Source organism: Lutzomyia longipalpis, chromosome 4 (genome assembly GCF_024334085.1).
Source record: "Lutzomyia longipalpis isolate SR_M1_2022 chromosome 4, ASM2433408v1".
NCBI lineage: Eukaryota > Metazoa > Arthropoda > Insecta > Diptera > Psychodidae > Lutzomyia > Lutzomyia longipalpis.
The window spans coordinates 20338349-20361456 of record NC_074710.1 but is presented as its reverse complement, the minus strand read 5'-3'; the positions used below and the strand labels follow the sequence as shown (position 1 = coordinate 20361456).

Here is a 23108-nt window from a genome sequence, read left to right as displayed (position 1 = left end):
TCTCATGTCGCATCTTTTTTTCTCAATATGAAAATTTGTGGTGGATAAAAAATGGGGAAAATGAAGAGAGACATCCAAAAATTCAACATATTAGCGCTTCATGGCACGTATTTGAGGGGTTGCTGTGAAGGCAAAAAAAAATAGGTGAAGAACGTGAAGCTGCGGATGAAAATGTTTATAGTTTGGTGCGGAATAATGGGAAAATATAGTTGGTATTTTTCCTTGAATTTTTATTGCCATTTTGGGAGAATTTTCCCCCCGAAGAAAAAAATTTGTTTTGCCCCACATTGTGTCTCTCTGAAGAGGAAATATGATGAAAATAGATGGGAAAATAGCAGTGAAAATAGAAGAAAATTCTTCTTATAATGCTTAAGATATTATTTCCAATTCTTCTTGGTGTATACCCAGAAAAAAATGTATAAGAAAAGAACAAACTTCTCTATATGCCAATTCAATGAAGGTATTTTGTATTCTATGCTCCATCCATTTATGTATTCATGTATGATGCTGTTCACTGCACTCAAATCACCTCCTTTTCGGAGACAACACACACACACGGAGGGGTGGGGAATGAGGGGGTGAGTTTTGGGGACGCGAAGGGGTGATTTTGTTGGATATAAAAATGATAGAGAGTTATGTTTCACAGCAGAAAATGGTTTGAGCTTCGTATGCGGAGGAAACAATATCAAAAAATGTTGAGGATATTGCGTGAATTGAAATGGATTCATTAAAAGGACATATTTTGTGCATTTATTGCTACTTTTTGCCCATTTCGAGGAGAGATGTGCCTTCAATGGGGTTTGCTTGCCAAGGAAAATGAGGAAAATTTTGCCAATTTTCTCTCTAACATCATTCTCATCATACATGTAGTGCAATGCTATATACAGTAGATATGTAGGTGTGTATTACATATAAAAGGAAGCTTCACATAATTTCCTGATTCTCCAATTTTTGTGATTCGTATTGTTAATTTTTTTAACGAATTTTTCTAAATGCAAAATGTTCGAAAAAATGTGTTTTTTAAAGGAAAAAGGAGTCTGAACATTCAACAAAAGCTAAATCATTTGCTAAATCTACTTATTGCAATATCAAATGGGGTACATCATCATTATTCAGCTTGTTTACATTGCTGTGTGAAAGTTAAAAAGTTGCATATTGCAGATTTATCCGCAGAGAGTGTTGAAAATCACTTACAGAATGCAAAAAAGGGGAGCTTTTCAACTTTTCCCAAAGTTTTAGAAGCAAAAATTTTCGCCTAATTCCAATGGGAGCTGCTAAATCCCTTTTCGGAAAATCCTTTATGCCCCTCAAAACTTCCTATCATACTCCATCATCTTTTAGCCACCTCCCCAGCGTGTGGAGGAACAACAAAAGACCCAGGAAAATCCACACACATTGTCTCTGGGCGGGAAAATTCGATAAATTTCCATAAATCACAAATCCACATAGTTGATGGTATTCAGTACTCTGCGATTGTCAACTCTGCAGGCACTCCTCATTTTCGTGGGGGGGGGCGAGGGGTGGAAGGTGAAATTTGAGAAAGAGTGTGAGGGGTGGGAGAGGAAAAAGCATATCATGATGGAGTGATAAAAGACGTGTCGACAGAAAATGTACAGGGTGCTTTCACAACAATTTTCCACCCGACAACGGAGAAAAGCTCCCCCGAAAAGATGATGATGGGTGTTGTAAGCACAGCGGGAAATCACCACTGTTTACCCCTTTTTTCAACCACCCCCCCTGAGTGCACAGGAGCGAGAATAAAAGTCGTATGGAATTTTTCTTCATATAAATGCTCTCCTATTTGGCGAAGGGAAAACTCTCAAGGAGGGAGTTTATGTTGCTTCCACAACATGAAATTTTCCTGACACCATTCAATGCTAATTTTCATTCTTTATTTTGTTGCTCTTTTTTGTGAAAATTCCTTAAAGATAATGAAATTTGTTTGAGAGCTTTCTGCAATGCAGACAAATCACGAGGATTTTCTCAGAGAATTTTTTTTGCTTTAATTTTAAGAGGAATTTTCACGATGGGAAAAAATATTTCCACAAGGAGGTAGCAAGAGCTTTAATCATGCTATTTATATCTCACTTGAGAGCTTCTGAATAAGCACAAAAAAGGACACAAATTGAGCTAAAAAATGTACTGGTAAGCTGACCAAGCTTACGGGAGCTGTGTTTCTTTCAGTGTACCAATTTTGTGAGAGCAAACTAGAACGCGAATTTATTTAATTACGCGCAAAGTCGGGAAAAGTAGAAAAGTCATACCCTAAGAAATCTTTAGAAGGCTATATCTCGAGAACGGATCCATAGATTTTCATAAATTTTTTTTTGTTTTAAAGGTCTCGAAGTCAGCTATAACATATCGAAAAATGAAAAAAAAAATTATGTCGCCATTTTCGAAAAATTCGAGTTCGAAATTTTCGAAAACTTTGTTTTCGATTTTAGCACCTCTTGCGGTCATTTCTCGAAGTTGCAATGTTCTAGACATTTGTAGGGTTTCTCGAAACTTTTCATTTGCGCTTGAGTTGATCAAGATCGGACTTGTAGAACCCGAGATATGACATGCTAACTTTGGAAGGCTATATCTCGAGAACGGCGACATAGATTTTCTTCATTTTTGGCATGAAGCTAGATAATATAGTCAGCTATAACATATCAAAAAATGAAGCAAATCGATAATGGCGTTTTCGAGATATTCATCGAAAACTCATCGAAAATTTTGTTTTTGATTTTTGGCCCTCTAGCGGTCACATTTGAAACTTCTGATGTTCTAGAGAGTTGTAGGGTTTTTTGAGATCTTTCATTTGACCCCGGGTTGATCAAAATCGGTCAAGCCGTTTTCGAGTTATGGTCGATTTTCGATGAAAAATTGTGGCGGTCATATTGGCTAAACGGCTTGGCCGATTTTCGAAAATGAGGTATCGTTGGAAAGGTCTTGATGGCCCCTACAACATACCAAAATTTCAGACCTCTAGCTATAATAGCGACTGAGATATAGCGAAAACAAAATTTTGAGGTTATTCAAAATGGCGGTCGGGGGGGTGGGGGGGTGGATTTGACCTCATAATCGGATTTCTTCATGTCGATATTTAAACTTTGCCGTTTACCGCAAGTCTCTATCTATCACCGTTCTCTTGCAATTTAAGTTTATGATCCGGCCGGACGGCCGGACGGACGGCCGGACGGACGGCCGGACGGCCGGCCGGAAAAAAACTTATTTTTGGCGCATACGTTTTTTGGAATGTGGGGACCCTAATTCGTGCTCATACCAAGTTTGAGCCCGATCTGACGACTTTCGATTTTGCTCGGTACACAAAAGCTGTGTCTGAAAGAAACACAGCTAAAAAGCTCAATGCTTGAAAGAATCATTCTCAATTACATCCAACTTTTTTTCTTCCATAAATAGACCATTTAAAAAGGCCAACTTTTATGCCCTTTTGCTTTCTTCCCTTTCTCTTTAACACAAAAAGAATAATTTTCACAGAGAGAAAGCTCCTCCATCACTTTCCACAGCATGACAGTGATTGTGCCACTGCTGCCCCCTCCGCGCGAAAATAGCACATTTTCACGGTGAAAAGTATCCAAAAATCACCCCAATTAATATCCAACAATGAAAATAAAATCCCTCGTCCTCATTTTCAGAAGGGCAACGATGGGGAAGACGAAGAAAAAAAAAACTCGAGATATTTTGGTGGAAAGTTGTGACAGAGTTGCCGCCTTCATCATTTATCCATGCGAAAATTCACCCCCTATAGCGTCTTTTTCACACCCCCACCCCCCATGGAAAGCTCTTTCTCTCGCCCTCAAGCACTCCATTTGCAGAGGAAAGGCAATATGCCTCCCCCCCCCAACCATCCCCGCACACTTTTGCCATTATGTGTGGCGATATGATGAAAAGCTGACATTTCCCTTCCATTAATTTTTTCCGGTGCCATTTAATTGTTGGTTTTCGGTGGGATCACTTTTTGGGGGGTTGAGTTTGCGCAAGATTTTCATCGTACTCAGCTACAACACCCCTCCTCCTCCTCCTGCACCCCGAAAATGCTAATTTTCTATGTGTGTAGGTGGCGCTAATTTTTTTCTCTGAATGTGAGAACCATGTCATTGCTGCCGGGAGAATTAAGTCCTTTTTGTGACTTTCAAAACCACACATTTTGACTCGCATTTTGGCATATCAAGGGGGGTGGGGGGTACTGCTGATGTGTCGCTACTTTATGTGGGAGGTGGGGGGGGGTAACACGCGTTAATATTTGCCAATGGTTTTTCTTGAGATTTTCACGGGAATTTGTGTCACAAAATTGTCATAAGAATCTTGCAAATCTTCCACAGAAGAGCTTTCGGTGCTTAAGAAATTTTATTATTTTTGTGATTTTTTTTAGACGGTGTGTAAGAATTTTAGGGAAAATATTTTCCAACAATTTCCATTTGATTCAAGGAATATTTTGATTATTTTAGCGAATCATCCGAATCTCAACAAATTGTTCTAATCCTTTTGATAATTGATCCGAATCTTGTCGAATTTTTACGAATTATCCGAATTTTGGTGAATAATCCGAATCTTGACGAATCTTCTTGAAAAGTAACTTGACGAATTATCCGAATCTAAACGAATAATCCAAATCTTGGGGAATAGTTATAATCTTTTTGACAAATAATCTGAATCTTGACAAATAATCCGAATCTCTACGAATCTCAGTACTGATGAATTATGGCGAATTATCCGAATTTTGACGAAAAGTCTGTGTCTTTTTCATAAAAAATCCGAATCCTAACGATTAGTTCTGATCTTCGTGAAAAATAATCCGAATCTTGACGAATTTTTGCGAATCATCCGAAAAAAAATGAATATATATTTTCCTCTATGTTATAGTAGAGAAGAAAATTAGTTAATGAGGAAAATTTTGCATTAAATTTCCTTCATTTTGCACTAGATTCTAATCTATACAACAGTATGGGGGGAAAAGTCACAAATGGAGCTTTTCATAAAACTTCCATCAAAGCTTTTACATTAACTGGTTAAAAAAAAGAGACATATCTATATTTTTTATGGCTTTTGCAGTGGGTTAAAAAGACCCTTAAAAATAGCACATGTTGGGCACGAAAGCACGAGATTTGTGCACGATGGGATTGAGGAGTAAATGTGTGAAATGTATGAGATGAAACAATCAAAAAGCAGCATTTTGGCGCTGTGTCGAGTGAATTTTGGGCTATGAGGATCAACCGGGCGCCTCCACTGCTGTATGTGTGCAAAAGCATCCCCTTCTGCTCCATCTTATCAGATTCACATCCCGGGGAATGATATATAGCGAGTGAATTCGCTCTAGTTGCCATCGAGAGGCAGATACAGCATTTATTAGTGTCACATGTCCGCATATGCAGTACCCCCAATGCAGACATACCCACCCCTTCCTCCCCATACATCTCCACTCAAAACCCACCCACTGTGAACTCCTCGCAGACCGGGTGGAATATGAGAATTTATTCACTCCATGACTTTCTGAAGGGTTCTCCTCGTGGCATTCATCTGCCGCCCCGTGCTCCCATGGCGCGCGGGTGTGGGAATTAAATCTCCACCGAAAAACCTCTTGTGTGCGAAAAAGGGAAGTGCAGAATGACAAACTCTTTACCACTTTTTTTCCCTTTCATTTCTCTTCATCAACATCCTCATAAATGAAGTGGAAGTAAAGGAGAGGCGGGAGGACGAGAAAAAAGAGCTTTCTGTGTGCTGAGAAGCTCTCTTCTCATGCGGGGATATTTGATTGAATGAAAGTCTGTGCAAATATTTGATTGTGCAGAGAGCTTTTCTCCATCTCTCTCTCTCTCTTTCCCCCGTAGCATCACCCCCACGGATTATTCAGAATCATTTCTCGATATTTTCCCTGAAATATTCTTCTGCTTCGTTGGGTGGGAAATCTTTAATTTCAACAGAAGCTTATTTGAAAATTATCATCCATGGACTTGAAGAGATCTCTTGAGTTGCTTGAGATGGGAATAATTTAATAATTTCATTTATTTTTTTTTTAATTATTCATTTTTATAGCTCAATAATGGGGTATCTTGGGTGCAATTATTAAATCTTTATAATTAATTTTAATTTTGAACTTAAATTAAATTAAAATGATTTTTTTTTCTTAGCAATATAGGATTTTATTTAACGTTCTAAGAGTCTAACGAGGAATAATAAATTGTTTTTAAAGAAATTTTTCTTTTTTCACTGAAATTAGCTGGGAAAAATAGATAAACTTGAACTTGTTTTGTTTTCCTTTCTTTAAATTCATAAAACATTAGCGCTGATGTTTCATCTGTGTTTTGTTGTCAAAGTATTTTTGTATCGTTATTATCATGTAGTGAACCGCAGGAAAATCATTTCCGGATAAAAAATAATGTACAGGCATAAATAATAAATAAAAAATCAATCTATTGGGAGCATTATAAAAATAATTACTCAAATTAAAAACATTTAAATTTGATTGCAAAAAAAAACACACAGCAAATCTAATTTAAATTCCAATTTTTCCACTGAATTATTTGCTTCCCAAAGGGGTTGAGAGGAAACAAAATGTAAATTATTGTGAAGCAATTATTTTTCAATTTGAAAATCAATTATTTGTGAAAATTAACATTGATTTTTTTATACATTTGTTCTTTGTTCTCCTGGAAAATTAGGTGAATGAGCTTTGAAAATAAACACGAGTAGTTGGAATTTTTTTGCTTAGAATTTTCTCTAATTTTTTGTTAAAAATAGAAAAAATAATTTAAATAGATAAAAAGAATAAATATTATATTAATTAATTTTAAATATCTTATAAAAAATCACCCAAATTGGGGGTAAAAAAAAGTTCCCGCAGAAGGTTTCACGAGGAGACAAGCTCCAAAAAAGCTCCCCCATCGGAAGGCCCATGGACAAAAGTTAAATGCAATTTGTTCTCGTTTGCATCGAATCATAATAAACAAACTAATATGCTCTCCGTGCAGCTGGGCCACTACACACTACACCGAGAAAATTCCACCATATACACCCCGGGATAGTCGTCGTTCCGGGGTAAAATGTAGTAGAGCGTAGGGGAGGAGGGTGGAATACATTTGGGGAGGTTTTGAATTTTCCACGGTCGATGAGAATGCAAAAAGGGAGGGGAGGGGCTGGGTGGGTTGTGTAATATGTGATAATCTGGAATATAATCGACTCACACCGTGGAGCATCACGTAGTAATTATTTTGGTATGAAAATGCGCGCGAGATGCAATTTTAATCCGATGGGCTGATGGGGTTGGACTTTATGGGAGCTTGGCCAATTGCGGGGATGGGGTATAAAGCGAAAGCTCTGTGAGAGAACAACAAATATATGAAAATATTGTATGAGGGAGTTAGGTGAAAAATCTAAAATGTTATTTTGTATTGAAAATTCAATTCAATTTAACGTCATCATCATTACCAGGAAAGGTGTTCGCCTAGAATATACATAGATAGATAGGTGTGTAGGTAAATACGATAAATATGATAGAAATGAAATGATAGAATAGGTTGTATTTTTATTAATTAAAATTCTATGTTTTTATTTTAAGCTTCATTTTGTATAAAATTCATTACTAAATCTGGCTTAAGCTAACTTAAGGTCTTTAAGTTAGGCCTAAGTTTTTTTTTAATTAGGTTTAAGTTTCTGAAGCTAGCTCTAATTTTTTAAAAGCCGAATTTAAGCTTATTACGTAAGCTTTTTTATTAGATTTTTTTTTATTAACCAGACTTTAGTTTTTAAAGCTAAGCCTTAATTTATAAACACAAGCCTAATTTTTAATTAATTATGTCTAATTTTTTAGGCTAAACTTAAGTATTTAAATCTAGGTTTTAGTTTTTTTTTTAAATCTTTTTTATGTTTTCTTGAAGAACCTTTTAATTTTTGAGCTAGGCCAAAATTTTTTTAAGCTAGAGTTTTCTGCTATAAACTCTGCTTAAGTTAAATGAATTAAGTTAGGTGTTTTTAGGGTAGGACAAATATTTATTAAATCAGGCCTTAGTTTTTTTTTTAAAGATTAGCTAAAGGTTATTAAGGAAGGCTCAAATTCTTTAAGTTAGGTCCAAGTTTATTTAGTTAGACCTTAATTTCTAAAACTAGATTTAATTTTTCAATCTCCGTCTAAGTTTTTTCAACCCAAGTTTAATTTTAAAAGTGAGCTCAAGTTTTATTTCAGTTTAGGTCAGACTGAATTCAAAATTTGCATTCAGCTGCAATTCAACCCATCTTAACCTTAAAACCTCAAACGTCTGATCTTATAAAACTAAAGCCTAACCCTTTAAAACAAAAGTTTGACCTATAAAAAGTTAATATCTAGTTTAAGCATCTTTAAATTCCAAATTGCCTCCATCTGATGTAAATACCTAATTATGATTCGTAATTTAACGCTTTAAAAACTTTTAATAAAAACACAAAGAAAAATCTTAAAGCCGCCAAAATGTAATCAACCCCTAAAAATCCTAAGAGACAGGGGGTGTGGGGGTGGCGTGGAAAAGAGTAACTGATACAGAATATTAATGTAAATGAGATGTTTTTGGGCACAAAAAGCTTTCCCCATCGTACCAACCCTCCCACCCATGACTTTATCCCCTTGAAAGAGTGCAAATATATATATTGTGCCGGGGGTATGTGTAGGTATATTTTTGGCAGAGTGGCGCACGGAGGACAAAAGAAGTCCTCTCTCTCTGCCCAATTTTTCGGGGTGGCAAAAGAGAGATCGGGCATGTGAGATATTTTGGACAAAAGAGGAAGATTGTGTCTTACAGGAGGGAGAACAACCCCCTGGAGGGTTTTTCGCCGCGTGCTCCTCAGGGGTTGGTGTTGGGCGGGGGGGTCTACAGAGCTGCAGTATAACCCCTCTTGACTTGGCACATTTTACCTCGTCTGAGGCCATGAATCTTGTCACTGACTGATCCCGAGGGGGTTGTTTGCTCTCGCACCGACTGACTCCATTTTCCCATTTACCCCGCACCTCTATTCCCTCCCCTTTCCCATCGCCACCCTGTGTGTGTACCTCATTGTTGCCAAACACCGAAAAGATTCAAAATGGGGGAAATTGCAACTACGAAAGTATTCTTTCTTGCATTAATTCACTATCAAATCACCCCCCAAGTACACCTCACAGGAAGTTTTCAGGGAGTTTTCTTTTTCTGTTCTTGAAAATTTAATTTGAATTTCAATGAGAGAATATACAAATAATTGGGAAATTCTTGCAAATTTTCACTGGAAAAAATCAAAAATATTTCTTTCCGGATGAGGCAAATGTTGTGCTGTGAATTTTAACTAAAAAAATCCATCCTTTTGACCCTCTAGAAAAAAAAATCAATAAAATTAATCTATTTTTGAAATCCCAAACCCATGATGAAGGATAAAATTTGCCAGAGTGTGAAAAGGGTCAACTTTTTTCCACCCCTAAGGGCGAAAATTGTCCAGCAATTTCTCGTAGGAAATTCACAGCAAAACCCCCAAAACGTCTACCCCTCAATTTTTAGGGGCGTCATTATAAATCCCTCACAGGAAATAAAAATTAGACCCTCTCAGAAGGAAAAAAAATCTCCCAAAGGGCACGATTGCCCCTCAAAGAAGGGGCGCGCAAGGGCAAGAAAAAAAAATGAAAAGGGAGAATGAGAATCAATAAAATGTAATGTGCTAATTACTCAAGACCATTTCATTGTGGTGCAAAATGATGCGTGTGGTCCAGTTGAATTTTATCCTTCTAACCTTCCTCCCTTCCTCTCACTCCCTTATGGTCTATGGGGGTCATAAATGGGAGTCACAATTTTCCATTTCACCCTGTGTAGCTTTTTAGGGAGAGTGCGGGGGGAGGATGGAAAACATGCCGACAATCGACCCAGAAATGAGACTATTAGTCACGGCGGATGGAGAGATTTAACGATTACGACGGCAATATTTTCCACTGAATTTTCATGGTGTGCGAAATGACGAAAATTCCTGCACTGTATGGACACCCCCCCCCCCGTATCTCATGCCAATCAATACCTGAGGCTGAGCCAAAGAGATGGGCACTTTTGCATCAATTCCGGGTTATTTTGCAGACAAAATGTAGTGGATTTTAGAGTAGATTAGAGTATAATAAAACACTTTCAAAAGCATAAACGGTTATGATGAATTCACAAAGGAGTTTGGTCCCTGATTTAGGCGGAAAAATCTTCATTAGATTAATATTTCGAAAATGGGGGGAGTTTCTTCGGCGATTTCTTATTCTTTTCTTGATTCTCGCAAGAATTAAATTTAAATGAAAAATGAGAAGCTATTTAAACGAGAAATTTATGAGATTTTGTAAATTTTACAGAGTGGTGGGACGTGAAAGCTTAGAGCAGCCCAAAATGTTCCTCTGTAGGTACATTAGAATCTGCCATGTAGTTCATTTTAATAAGCAAAATACGCCAATTTATCCTTAGCCTTTAAATACGTTACGAAAGATTTACTAACAAGGAGTGTTTTCTGCTGAATATTTTGACTATTTTGGCGAAAATTCGAAAGATGAATGTATAATCACAATATTTCCAAAGATCTGAATATTCTCATTACGTATTCAGCTTGAATTTACTACTTTTTTCTGTGTGAATTTACTGTTTTTTAAGTACTTTTCCGGATTGAATTTAGTACATATTCGCCTTAAATTTTGTACTTTTCCGATTGAATTCAGAACTTTTTCAATTAGAATTTACTATATTTTTGACTAAAATTTAGTATGTTTTCGACTAGAATTTAGTATTTTTATTTATTGAATTTAAGAATCTTAAGAATCGTAATTCAATCTTAATAAAGCCGAATAAATTCAAGCCGAAAAAGTACTAACTAAATTCTATCGAAAAACAGTAAATTCTAGCTGAAAAGTATACTGAATACAATGAGAAAAGGTACTAAAAAGTCTATAAAGTGCTAAACTTCCTTCAAAACTATTATTTATACAAATTTTTGCATTGGAAAATGGATTCAAAAAGCAATTAAAAATTTTCAATTAAAATCAGCCCCTTTCACCCCATTTTCTCCATAGCTATATTCATCACATGTATGTAGGTATAATTTCAATTGACAAATTAAACGGTAAATATTCAACCTGGATGGGTATCTTTTGCGTAAATTGCCGAGGTGATGGGGCGATGAAATAAAATGATTTTCCGTACATATTTGCACAATCCCGCTCCTCTCCAATGTATCAGGTCAAGCGGAGGATGGTGTGCTCCCTCAAGAGAAAATCGTGTGTTTCTCTGGGAAAATACGAAGCTGTGATGATACACAAAGTTTGCAGTTGTGATTATAATTCCATCATTCACCACCTCCCCCCCGCCCTGGTCAACTCCATGGTGTCTCCCGTGTCATCCAGGGGAATTTACGTGGGTGTCAAGGTGTGTGGGGATGGAGAGTCATAACCGGGAGTGGTGGAGAAGTCAATTAATAGCCCATTTTGTGGGGAAAAGTCATATGGGGTTGGGCAGAGCATTTATTATCCACTGCACTGATGACTATAAGATTATCTCTTGATTATTTATATTGCCAAATAATATTTTAATGGACACCCAGGCTTTTCACATATGGTACGAAACCGTATTTGCCACACAATCACCTCGCACGTGGTTTCCTTAAAGGGCTGCGGACCACATATTGTTCCATTTTCATGCCTCTCCCACCAAAAACATCCCCCCAGTTAAAAAAAAAGCTCCATCTTGAGCTTTCACTGTCGACTTTACTAATTTCCACTTCAGTTCCTTCCTTTCAGTTTCCCCCTTCCCACCCGAAAAGTTTCCACTTTTCCCACCTTCTGATTAGTCGACAAGATTTTCATGGCATCGATGGGGGTAGATCGGAGGGGAGGAGGAAAAGTGAAGGCCTCACTGAGGAAAATCACTTGAGTTTGCAATTGAATTTTCCCTTTAGCCCAAAAGATGCTTGGTTAGCTGTTTCTCCCAAGAATGTGGTGGTTCGCAACTATGCGAAAGCTTTCCCACGGTAATTTCCCAACTTATTTGGCTTGCACGTATATTTACAATCCCAAAATCCTCATTTTGCATCCCCGACCCCACCACATGCAGGAAGAACTTCAAGAGAAGATTTTCCAAGCAAAAATTCTTACTTAAAATATAACTTTATGCAAACTTATTGAGCTTTTTCCGATGACTTTCACTGAAGTTCTTTTGCACCTTTTTGTTTTATTTTATTAATGGATAATTGGTCGTATTTTTCGATGAAGAAATCCTTGAAATTTGGTGAAAAATTCTTAAAATTTCAAAGACACCTGTGAAAAGTTTCCGGTTGAGCAAAAATTGAGTATTTTCTAAGAACAATTTTAATGGATTTTGATGGATTCGGCCGAGTTTTATTTTAAAGATAGAGGGCAAGTTAAGCTACTATTTGAACCTAAAGTTGTTGAAATCCGTTAACCGGATCCTGAGATTTACTCAAAAATGTAGTTATTCACTTAAGGGTTCACTAAAATAGCTGCTGTGACTGAACCGCTGAACCGATTTTTGAAAATTTACCAGTTTTAGAAAGGGAATTAAATTACCTTTCCAGCAACAGTTTGTTTGTCAAAATCGGTTCACTATAGACTGATATAAAAGAGGTTGAAGTGAAAATTTTTGAAAAACTAAAAAACGTTATCTCGCATAGATTTACCATAATGGCTGTAAATAAATAACGGCTGAACCGATTTTGAAAAATCTACCATTTTTGGAAAGGTGAGATATGTACCTTTCCACAGACAGAGCAATAGACATTTGAAATTTTCCTTAATTTTCTCACATCCGAAAACTTTTTGCTGGTATGTGTATTTTCTAAAAAGTTATTAAGCACGTAAGTATTTAATGGGAAATTTTTCCTGGGAAATCTCCAACCCCTTTCTTCTTTAGGGTAGGGGCGAGCCTTCGATATAATTAACTGTCAAACATCCCTCATAATTCCACCTGACATGGCAAGAGGCTAATTGTGATGGCACAGCGCAACACACTGCCTAATCAGCGTGAGAAGAAAAAGCTCAAAAGCTCTCTCCTCCCATCGCACAGCATCCCCTCTAATTTTTCATCTCAACACATACACAAAACCCACCTCAACGTAAATATAAGAAAAGTTAATTTCATTTCCATCCAGGAGAGACGGGAAAAAATGATTGGACAAGGTAAATAAACAAACAATTGCGGGGATCATCCCTCAAAATGAAGATAATCACTGAGAATTGCTATCTCAGGGGCACCCCCACCCCTCTCCCGGTAAACTACCTGAAGGATGAGAATATTATTCTGATAAAAAATTGCCCACGAAGGATGGACCGGAGAGATAATGAGAAGGTGCCTTTCTTATCATTCTCAGCGTCGTCTCGCAGTCTTCTCATCTCAATTTTTTTCCACCCTCCCGTAGACAGGGAAAAAGGTAAAGCATTGAGGAGGTAGAAAAAAAACAGACTGCGATAGAGGAGAAAAAATTCAGATATATTTTGGGAGAAATAAGAAGAGAGAATATTGAAGTACGAGGGAAGAATCTTTGTGTCCCTGCTCACAGAGATTTTCATGAAGATTTTGAGTGTGTGTGCGCTTGTCCAAATAGAACCCGAGACTACGTGATAAGAATGAAGATGATAAATTTTTCCCTACACTCTTGCACATTTCTCCTTCTTCATCTTCCCAAAAAAAACATTCGATCTAACCGAAAAAGGAAATAATATCCTGAGCCAATACGGATTGACGGAATGGCAAAAGTTTTTCCACTTTTGGAAAAAAAACTTTGATAAAAATAAATTTTATCCAGAAGAGAAAGGAAATTTAATTGGATTCCCTTTTCTTTCTTCCACTTCATAATATACTAATGATTTCCAAGGAAAAGAAGAAGAAAATCAGCATAGAAATGTCCTTCAATTACTCACAAATTTTCTTGCATTCTCCATTCCGCTGTGAGAAGTTAAATTGTATGAATAGAAGTATGTAGTTCTTACCTGTAATGAAAAGAAAGAAAACTTTTAATAAAATTTCGGAGATATTTTCTAAATTTAATAATTTTAATAATGATATTGGAGTGAAGATTGTTTTAATTTGGATAAAATTCTGTAAGACATAGAATTCAAGAATATACAACACTTCATAGAACGAGAGGCATTAACACAAGGGAACCTCAGAAAATGTAAAGAATTTTCCAGTATTTTTTCTTTTCAGAATACTCGACGGAAACTAATAAAAAAATATATTGATTTGAATTTGGCGCGCACCCGAATACGAGACGGGATAGCAAAGATGGTGAATTTGCATGGTGAATAAACAAATGTGGGGAAAATGTAACTTATCGGATACAAACTCTACAAAAAAAAGAAATAGATTTAAAATAAAATGAAAAAATTGGTTTATTTCTAAAAATTTATTAAATTTTTCGAATATAAACTCAAAGATAAACAACCCTTATCTCCAGCAATTCATACCACAACATTATGTTGGGCATGCCAAAGTACTGCTCACACACACAACACACACACAATTCTAAATGAAGCTATTTTGCTCCGACAAAGTGCACCGACAAGTGTTTTTAGAGGCAGATGACGGGCTGATGAGAAAAAAAAATGATGAAGTGCGACTGCAAAAGAGCCTGAAAAGTAGCATATTTCAGCCACTTTATGTGTATGATGCGTTGCACACGCAAACAGAGATGCGGATAATTCCAACTTGCAAACCGCCAACAACATAATAATACATCATTATGCAATAATCATGGGATTTTCTCTTCAATTGCGCGCGCACACGACGTCTTTAAGAAGTCTGCGCACGTTCATCCGCAGTTTCCTGGCGCTTTGTTTTTTCTTAATTTTTTTTTTATCAAAAAAGGTTTTTTTTAATTGATTTTTTTTCTAACCGCATATTAGAGCATTGCGGTACCTTTTAGCATAGATAGCATAGAACAACATAAACATAATAAATATGTACGTATGCCCCCTTCCGGTGGCGCATTTCCAATCGCGAGGAGGGTCGTGCAAAGTGGTGAACAAACAATTTGGACATCATTTCAATTCATCACCATTCAATGGATGTCAGGGGGTGAATCGTGGCCTCCGGAGGGGGAGTGGATTTACATAATTTTGTGTGGTGCTTCATTGGGGAAATCTCCATGAGAATTCCACGGAGGTGTGGGGAAGCATGCCGATGGCTCAAAGGATGTGATGGCGCATAATATTGAAATTAGTGTTGTATCGAAATTGATGCGTTTTCTTTGCTAATACCCAAAGAGGGGAGGCGCGTCAATGCCGCCTCCCCACAACGCCTAGCTATGTGAATCTCGGTGTTTTGCGTGAAAAATGTATCCAATAATTGACAATGAGGGGAATTAATTTCTCCATATACCTTTAGAGCGCCAGAGCACCCCCCAATGGAATGCGGAATGAATACTAAAATGGGTGATTTTTGTAACTAATTAGTGGGGGATTGTTATAAAATTCCTCCATATACCCCCTGGGGGTGAATGGAAAAAAATTCCCTTTTAGAATTTGAAACCTTTAATTTTCACCCACAGGATTCTTTTAATCTACACTGAAGGGCAATGAAATAGAGCCTGAATGGGAGAAAATAAGTTTGCTATTTTTCATTCCAGTAATAAAGGAGATTATGCTAAAGCACACGAAGATTTTTCTTTAGAGGGTAAACGGGGTAAACAAAATTACTGAAAAGCTTTAAAAGTAGAAATTTTTTTTTAAATGTAGAAAAAATTATTTGATTAAATTATTTTTTAAATGTAAACGTTAAACGTTAGAAATATTCAATTAGATTTAGTCAATCATCAGAAACGTCAAATAATTAAAGAAAATGTCATAATTCAGACAAGGAACGTCAAACATTTAAAAAATTTATGTCTAACGTTAGAAAAAAAGCGTTAGACATTTTCATGAAACGTCAAACTTTAAATAGGAAATATCATTCATTAGAAATATGAAAGGTTACAAAAGAATAAATATAGGAAAAGGAACGTCAAACTTTAGAAGAAAAACAAAAAAAAGTTTAAAAAAAAAAACATTAAATTTTTGATATCAGACGAAAAAAAAAATGTAAAGTTTCTAAAATAAATGTTAAACAAAGTACATGAACGTCAAACGTTAAAAAACACATTAAAACTTCGAAGAAAATAATGATAAATAATTGTCTGACGTTAGAATTACAGTAATAAATTGTTAGAAGCTTAGATTGTCTTAGATTTCAATTTCTTAGTTAATTTTTAATGTTATTTAAATTTAAACAAATCTTTACTGTTTAAATACATTCCCTTGAACAGATTTCTAGCTATGCCTCTGAGAAGTTTAAATCCAACTTCCAGCATAGCCCCTTGAATATGCTTTTACACCCTTTATATCATCTCAAGGAATCAAAACCATTCTTTTGTACCTTTCAAAGGGAAAACCTTTATAATGTATTGTCTCAACTTCTTGTTAACAAATTTTGTACTTTGTTCCTATTGTCTTGACCTCCACTGTATGTACGTTAAAATTTCTCTGGTAATTTAATCCAATTTCATCCCTCTTTTCGCTAATTCTGTGTACTCATCAATTGGATTTCGGGGTAAAATGCTCGCACCCCATCCCCCCAATTAAACTATTTCACATTCATTCCATGTCTAAAGGGCGCACTTTCCCCTTGAAATTTGTCATCAATCAATGTGTTGGTTTGAGTTTAGAGAGAAACGCCATCCACCTCCCCATCTGAGGAATCTCACACAATTTGCCCGCAGGGCACCCGAAAATGCGCCCTTTTTAGACCCATTTTCCCTCGAATGCATAACAAAATGTAAAACACCCATCATTATCTCATCCAGAACGCCACCATGTGCTTCAATTGATACCTTCTTTGCGATAAGAGTGAGTTTTATTTTCAAATGGAGACGGAGAATTTTTTTAGGGATTTTTTAAAGTGACAAAAATGGCGCAGAAATATTTTTCTGAATCTTTTTTTATTTTAAATATTATTGGAAAGGTACCTATGTTTGGCTAAATCTATGAGAGATTTGTGAAAGCATGAAAAAAGGAGGAGTAAACCCTCGAAATTGCTTGGTATTTATCTCTCACGAGGGATGGGGGATGGAGGAAAAGCTCCCAGTGAAAGACGACAGTTTGCAGTTAATCAAGAATGAAGGGTGAATAAAATCCTACGCAATGATTCATCTTCCCGACGAAAATCTTCAATCTACTAACTTTATATGGTGGATGTGAGGCAAGGGCTGAGGGAAAAGCTCTAATGCGGGTGAGCTTTCGTATCGCCATGGTGCAAGTTGGAGGAAATAATCTGACGCTTAAAATACCACCACCTCGTTGTCATCGACCCTTACGTGTGAAGGGAGAGAGAGAAGAAATTGCAACGACAGTGTTTGGATGGATCCCTCCGACTGTGTGAGCCATCATGAGAATTATAAGTGCAATGGAGAGCATTATTTTGCTTTGCAAAAAAAACCTCCCAACAGGGTGGGTGGAGAAACATGACATATGCATCAGAAAAGTATTCTTGTGGATGGTTTTTTTTTGCAGGGGGTGCGGAGTCGTCGTGTGATGTTTTGTAGTGTGCAATTGGGGGTGGATGGTTTTTTTTTCGTTTCATACGGGGGATGTTTTCATCCACTTTTCCGGCACGAGACGTCGCACGCCAAGAGGTGAAATGCCGCACAAATCTGCTGCTCATAAATAAAATGCACATACAAGAGGCAAACGGCACATACATATATTCCCCCCGAAAAAAAAGCTCACTCTTCGTGGAAAATTGCACAATGTGGAGAAAAATGAATTTTTCCTGTGATGGGAATGGGGGGTGGGGGATTTTCTACTAACCCCCCCACCCAGGGTCTTTGCAACACTTTCAGCACACAATATTTGTTGGATTGTGTCGCATGTTTTCAAAGCACACACAACCACCCCACCGAAACCCTTTTTTCCAGCTTGCGCGTCAACCCCCATTCCACCCGGGAATCCCTTAAATTTTCCGGTGAAGCCTTCCGCCGTGTGGCTGTTTTTTTTCTACCCTAGTCCATGCACCGTCAGCCGAGAAAATGGCTTATTTTCCGTATGGAAATAAGTCAGTGTGATTCACGAAGGGATATTATTTTCGAAAATTATTCCTCAACACTCCGGCAAAACACGCAAAAATATGTTGTGCAAGAGTTTTGCGAGAAGGGACTTTTTTTCTCTCTTCCACCATATACTGCAAAACAGTCCATAATTTTCACAATACTGCCGAGAAATTTTCATATATTGATAAAAAAGGGAAAAAAATGAATAAAGCGTTATAGGAAAAATATATATGTGGCTTTCTCATTCAGTAACATAGAATATGGAATTATTTACTACATAAATTCATAAAAAAATTGTGGTTTAACGTGGAAAATATTTTCTCTAGATTTCTATGATAATAATAAATTGTATGATAATCAACTTTGGGATGGAATTTAAAAGGGAGAATAGGGTGAATTGGGGAAAGTTTCTCTTCATTATTTTTTTTATTAACTTTTTCAAAGCCACAACAAAAGTTGTAGAAATTTTATTTTATTTTTTTGTTTAATTATAAAAATAACTTTAACCTGGCTTATTACTTTTTTTTTGAAGAAGTAGATTTTACAAATTAAAATTAAAAAATTAATTTAGAACGATCATAAGTTATTCTGTTGTAGATTTTTTAAAAGTTTTATAGTTGCTGTATACAGTTACGACAAAAATAATAGGACCACCAATATAAGTTAGCTTTTAAAGGTATTATTAATTTTTTTTTAAATGTTACTTTCAATTTAATTTGTTAAAGTTTGAAGGCATATAACTTACGAAAAAATTTTTTTTAAATAAAAATAAAAACCCGCCTAACTTTTTTTCTGGGTATCCGATTTTCAAAATTTCAAAAAACTCTGAAAGTACCATCCTTCCCTTGTCCAAAACTGCCGGGGTGATTAAAATCGGTTGACGGACTGATTTTTGACAGTCGTTCAAGTAGACCCATACCAAAAATGCCACTTTCAGTTCAATCATCTACCAAAACTGAACGGATGAACCGATTTTCGAAAATCTACCATCATTGGAAAGGGGATGAATGGAGCTTTCCGAATCTATGCTACTTTCCAAAATCGGTCGTCCACAGCCTGAGATATTGGCGATTGAAGTCAGGGATTAAAGTACCTTTAAAACCTATATTAGTAGTCCTATTATTTTTCTCGGCACTGCATGTATAAACTTTAAAAAGTTCGTAAGCAAAGTTAAGGAATCTATTCTCTTTTGTTGTTTTAAGTATTTTATCGAATTAAGGATTTTTCCTTAGCAAAATCGATATTCTCCTTTCATACTTCAATAACCCAGTTGAGAAACTTAAAAAGCCTACAGAAATTAACTTAATTTTTCTTTTTTATTTTATTTTAAATTCTAAAATATTTTCAAAAAATCCACTTTATCGTTATGTCCTCTCTTTTTTTTTAAATTCAACAAATCAACATACGGAGGCTAGGTTAAATCGATTTTGTAGCTCTCAAACGAAATTTATATTGACAGTATATTTTTGTAAATAAATAAATTGGAAATGAACGTGTAAATAAATCGGTTGCAATTTAAACATTTTATTGTACAAACATAAAATTTTAAATCAACTCCATGAGCACTTCAAACAGGACTTCAAATCATAAATTGTTTTTAAACATTCAAATGCTGCAGAATGTACTATTTCCGTGAATTTTTGGGTGAGCTTTTCTACCTTTTTCATTCTTTTTTCCACGCATTTTTACGCACAAAAAGTGCACCGCAGAAATATTCTGTCGGTGAGAGGTACAAAGTGTGTGAAGTGTCCACTTTGAGGTTTGTCAGACCGAGGAAAAAACATTCAACACACATTTGCAAATACGAGAGATCATCAAAAAGCTCTCGATGTGGGATGGATGAAAAAAAAGCTCTCTTAAAGTTTTGAATAAACAAATATTCAAGCATTTGTTAGAAGACTTTCTCAGTGTGGCAAAAAAGGTCAATTGTCTGCCACCCTGTTGAGGATTTTTTCTGGGGCACCATGCCACAAGCAAATTGACCTGCTGGGGAGATTTCAAACGAAAAAAAAGGCGGGAATTGAAGCTTTTAGAGCTTGTAAAGCTTTTAGGCATGTTTTGCCGATGTTGAGGGCGGTGGTGGTGGAAAATTTTCAATGCAGATCAAATCGAGTGAACTTGCCGCCTTGGCTGTTGGCCAAATTGTTGTCTCATAAATGCAAATGATGTTTTCTGACACAATTTCCAAAAGTCCTTCTCCCTTCGCCTTCAGCATCGGCTACCCCCAGCCACGGGGTGGTCAATTTAATCAAACGACGCTGAGAATTTTAATATTATCTACCTTCCCCGCCCGGTATGATGGGGGTATTTTTTCCATTCATTTTATCCACTTTTATGGAAAATCTTTTGCAGCAAAATTCAATGCATGGACAACATTTTTCTCATATACGGACATTGTACCACTTCCTCAGGTGCTCACCCACCTTTCTAACCTCCCCCATATATAACAACTGAATGGAGGAGGAGCTTTTTATCAAATTCCTCCATGGAAAGTTCCCCCCAGAAGCGAGAGAGGGAAAGAAAGAAGAAAAAAAAGCTCTTGAGGAATTTTTCTTCCTCCTTGCGATGAGGATGAAAGTCATGGAGGCGAAAGAGGTGACAAATGGGATGGGGATTTCCTTTTTCGGCATCTCCTCTTTTTTGGGCTTTAATGCCATTGACAGAGCCAAATGCGAAAATGATACAGAAAAGCGATGGGAGGAATTTCCTCCAAGAGCTTTTCTCAGCACAGTGTGATATTTTTTAAGGGGGGAGTTGCTTTAAGAAATACTTTTATGACACATTAAATTTGATGCTTTTTTTGAAGAAGAAAAATTTACTGGCCACGTAAAGTTCAAAATTTGATGGATTATTCACTCTTGCGAGGAAATCAACGCTGAAGAGCTTTATTGAAAAATTTTACATTTAGTGAATTTCTTTATAAAAGAAAAAGATTACAGATCATTAAAAGAATATTTAAATCAAGTGAAAAGAGAAGTATTTTTGCATTAAAAGCAGAATAGATTGCTTGCTGATAAGATAGATTTTTTTTGCTTACAGAATTTTAATTTTTGCTGACAGAATTTGACTGTTTTCTTGTAGAATAGAATGTTTTCTGACAAAATTTGTCTTTTTGCTTACAGAATTTAACTCCTTGCTCACAAAATGGAATGTTTGCTTTTAGAATTTAAATTTCGCTGACAAAATGGGATTAATTGACGTCAAATCCAGAAATTTTCTCGAGAGAATAGAACCTTACATAATATATTGGCAAAATAGAATATATTCTAACAGAATAGAATGTTTGCTCAAGGAATTTAAATTTTGCTGACAGAATAGAATTTTTTGGTGACAAAATGATGTTACGCTGACCAAATGCAATTGTCGCTGACAAAATAGAACTTTTTAACATCAAATTTGATATTTGCTGACAGAATATAACATTTGCTGACAAAATAGAATTTTTCGCTGATAAAAAATACTATTGAAGAAAAAATAGAATTCATTCCAAACAGAATTAAATTCTTTGCTGACAGAATAGTTTTTTTACTAACCGAATAATTTTTTAATTGACAGAATAAAACTTTTACTTATAGTAGAAAATTTTCATTTGCCAACAGAAATTTTCATTCTCTCTTTATTTGAATTTAACGGCAAATAAACATTAAATTGATTTAATGAAATTATTTCTTTTCACAATAATTACTCAACAAAAGGCAATTTAATCCAATCTTGGTGTTACCTGAATGCGCATTAAAGAAAATCCCCATATAGTTAATTAAGGAGAGCCGCCAATGTTGGAATTGTGAGGAAAATACAATGCTTTTCGGGTAGGTATGAAGAGATTGTGGCAATTGTAGAGATTGGCCATCCCAGCTGAACTTGATGGCGGGAATTGTGGGTAAACATGAAGACAAATGGGTGAGTTGTCAACCTCCCCCCTCAGCCCACCACCCCCATTGTCGTTTTTGGAAATGTTTGTTACCTGCAGTTGGAATTTTGCAAATACGGGCGGTGACCAAATTTCCCATCCGCCCCCGCGTGTTCTTACACTGAATGACGACGGCAGCTGATGACGCTCGACAGGGTGGAAAATTAGATTTAAACATTTTCAATTTGTTTGCTCTCACACAGAACTTCTGCTGAGTGAGAGAGCTAAGAAAGTCCTGCCTTTACAATAGAAAAAAAAATTCAATGAGGGGGAGCAGGAAGTTAGTTTGATTCCCTTTCTGCAAGGAATGCAATCAATTTGGGACTTGAGGGATTTAGTGGTTGTTCAATTCCTCGTTTTCCCTTTTGTCTGAATTGGGTATGAATTCAATTGAATTTCTTTACTTTATTTGTAAGGAAAATGACGTTTTTCTTTGTGTGAAACATTCGCGCTCATGTTTCATCGATAAGTTTCAACAATGTATTTTCATGTTTCATGCTAAAAAGAGATAAAAATACAATAGGTGACGTCACTGTTTGTATTTTTTAAAGAAATCTTTGGTGCAATTTTATCATTTTCGGTACTATTCTTATTATTTTATCGAAAAAAGAGTTTTCCAATAAAGAATTTGAAGAAAGAATCACAGAGAAAACGGATAAACTCCTTTTTTTTGAAAATAAAGAAAAATTTTAGACTCATAATAAAAAAATCTAATTTACTTAAAAAGTCCCAATAAATTCATATTGTCAACTTAAATTATACAAAAATTATTATTTCCCTTAAAAAAGAAATAGTAGGGGACTCTCGGAATACTACAACGTGAGGACCTTTTAACACAAATTAGCGTATTGATTACTACGAACTTTATATTACTTTAACGTTTTTACGCGATTTTATCACTAAATTATTAATTGTTTTCTTTTATTCTTTAAAACTTTTTAACAATCAGAACTTTTTCAATAAATCAGCGTTTTCCAGCAACGCTTTGATTTTATTTTAAAACCTTTTTCAGGCTATCAAATTATTTGAAAAGTTTGAAAATCAACTAACAGAAAATTGATTAAAAAATTTAAAGAGAGTTGATTTTCTTTAAAACTATTTATTCATCAGAACTTTTCCATTAAATCAACGTTTTCCAGTGACGCTTCGA

At 35.9% G+C, this 23108-nt stretch overlaps 1 protein-coding gene across 27 annotated transcripts in view; it reads right to left on the bottom strand.

Moving 5' to 3' along the window:
- Window positions 1–23108, bottom strand: part of LOC129794686 (protein muscleblind) — a 279292-nt gene that overhangs the window by 188472 nt on the left and 67712 nt on the right. Inside the window, exon 3 of one of the 27 annotated variants that reach the window (XM_055835529.1) lies at window positions 9149–13957. The exons of the other annotated variants lie outside the window; for them this stretch is intronic. Within the exon in view, the coding sequence (XP_055691504.1) occupies window positions 13877–13957 (81 nt within the window). The 3' untranslated portion in view covers window positions 9149–13876. Of the gene's footprint in view, window positions 1–9148; window positions 13958–23108 lie in introns of those variants that run through there. 27 annotated transcript variants of the gene reach the window in all.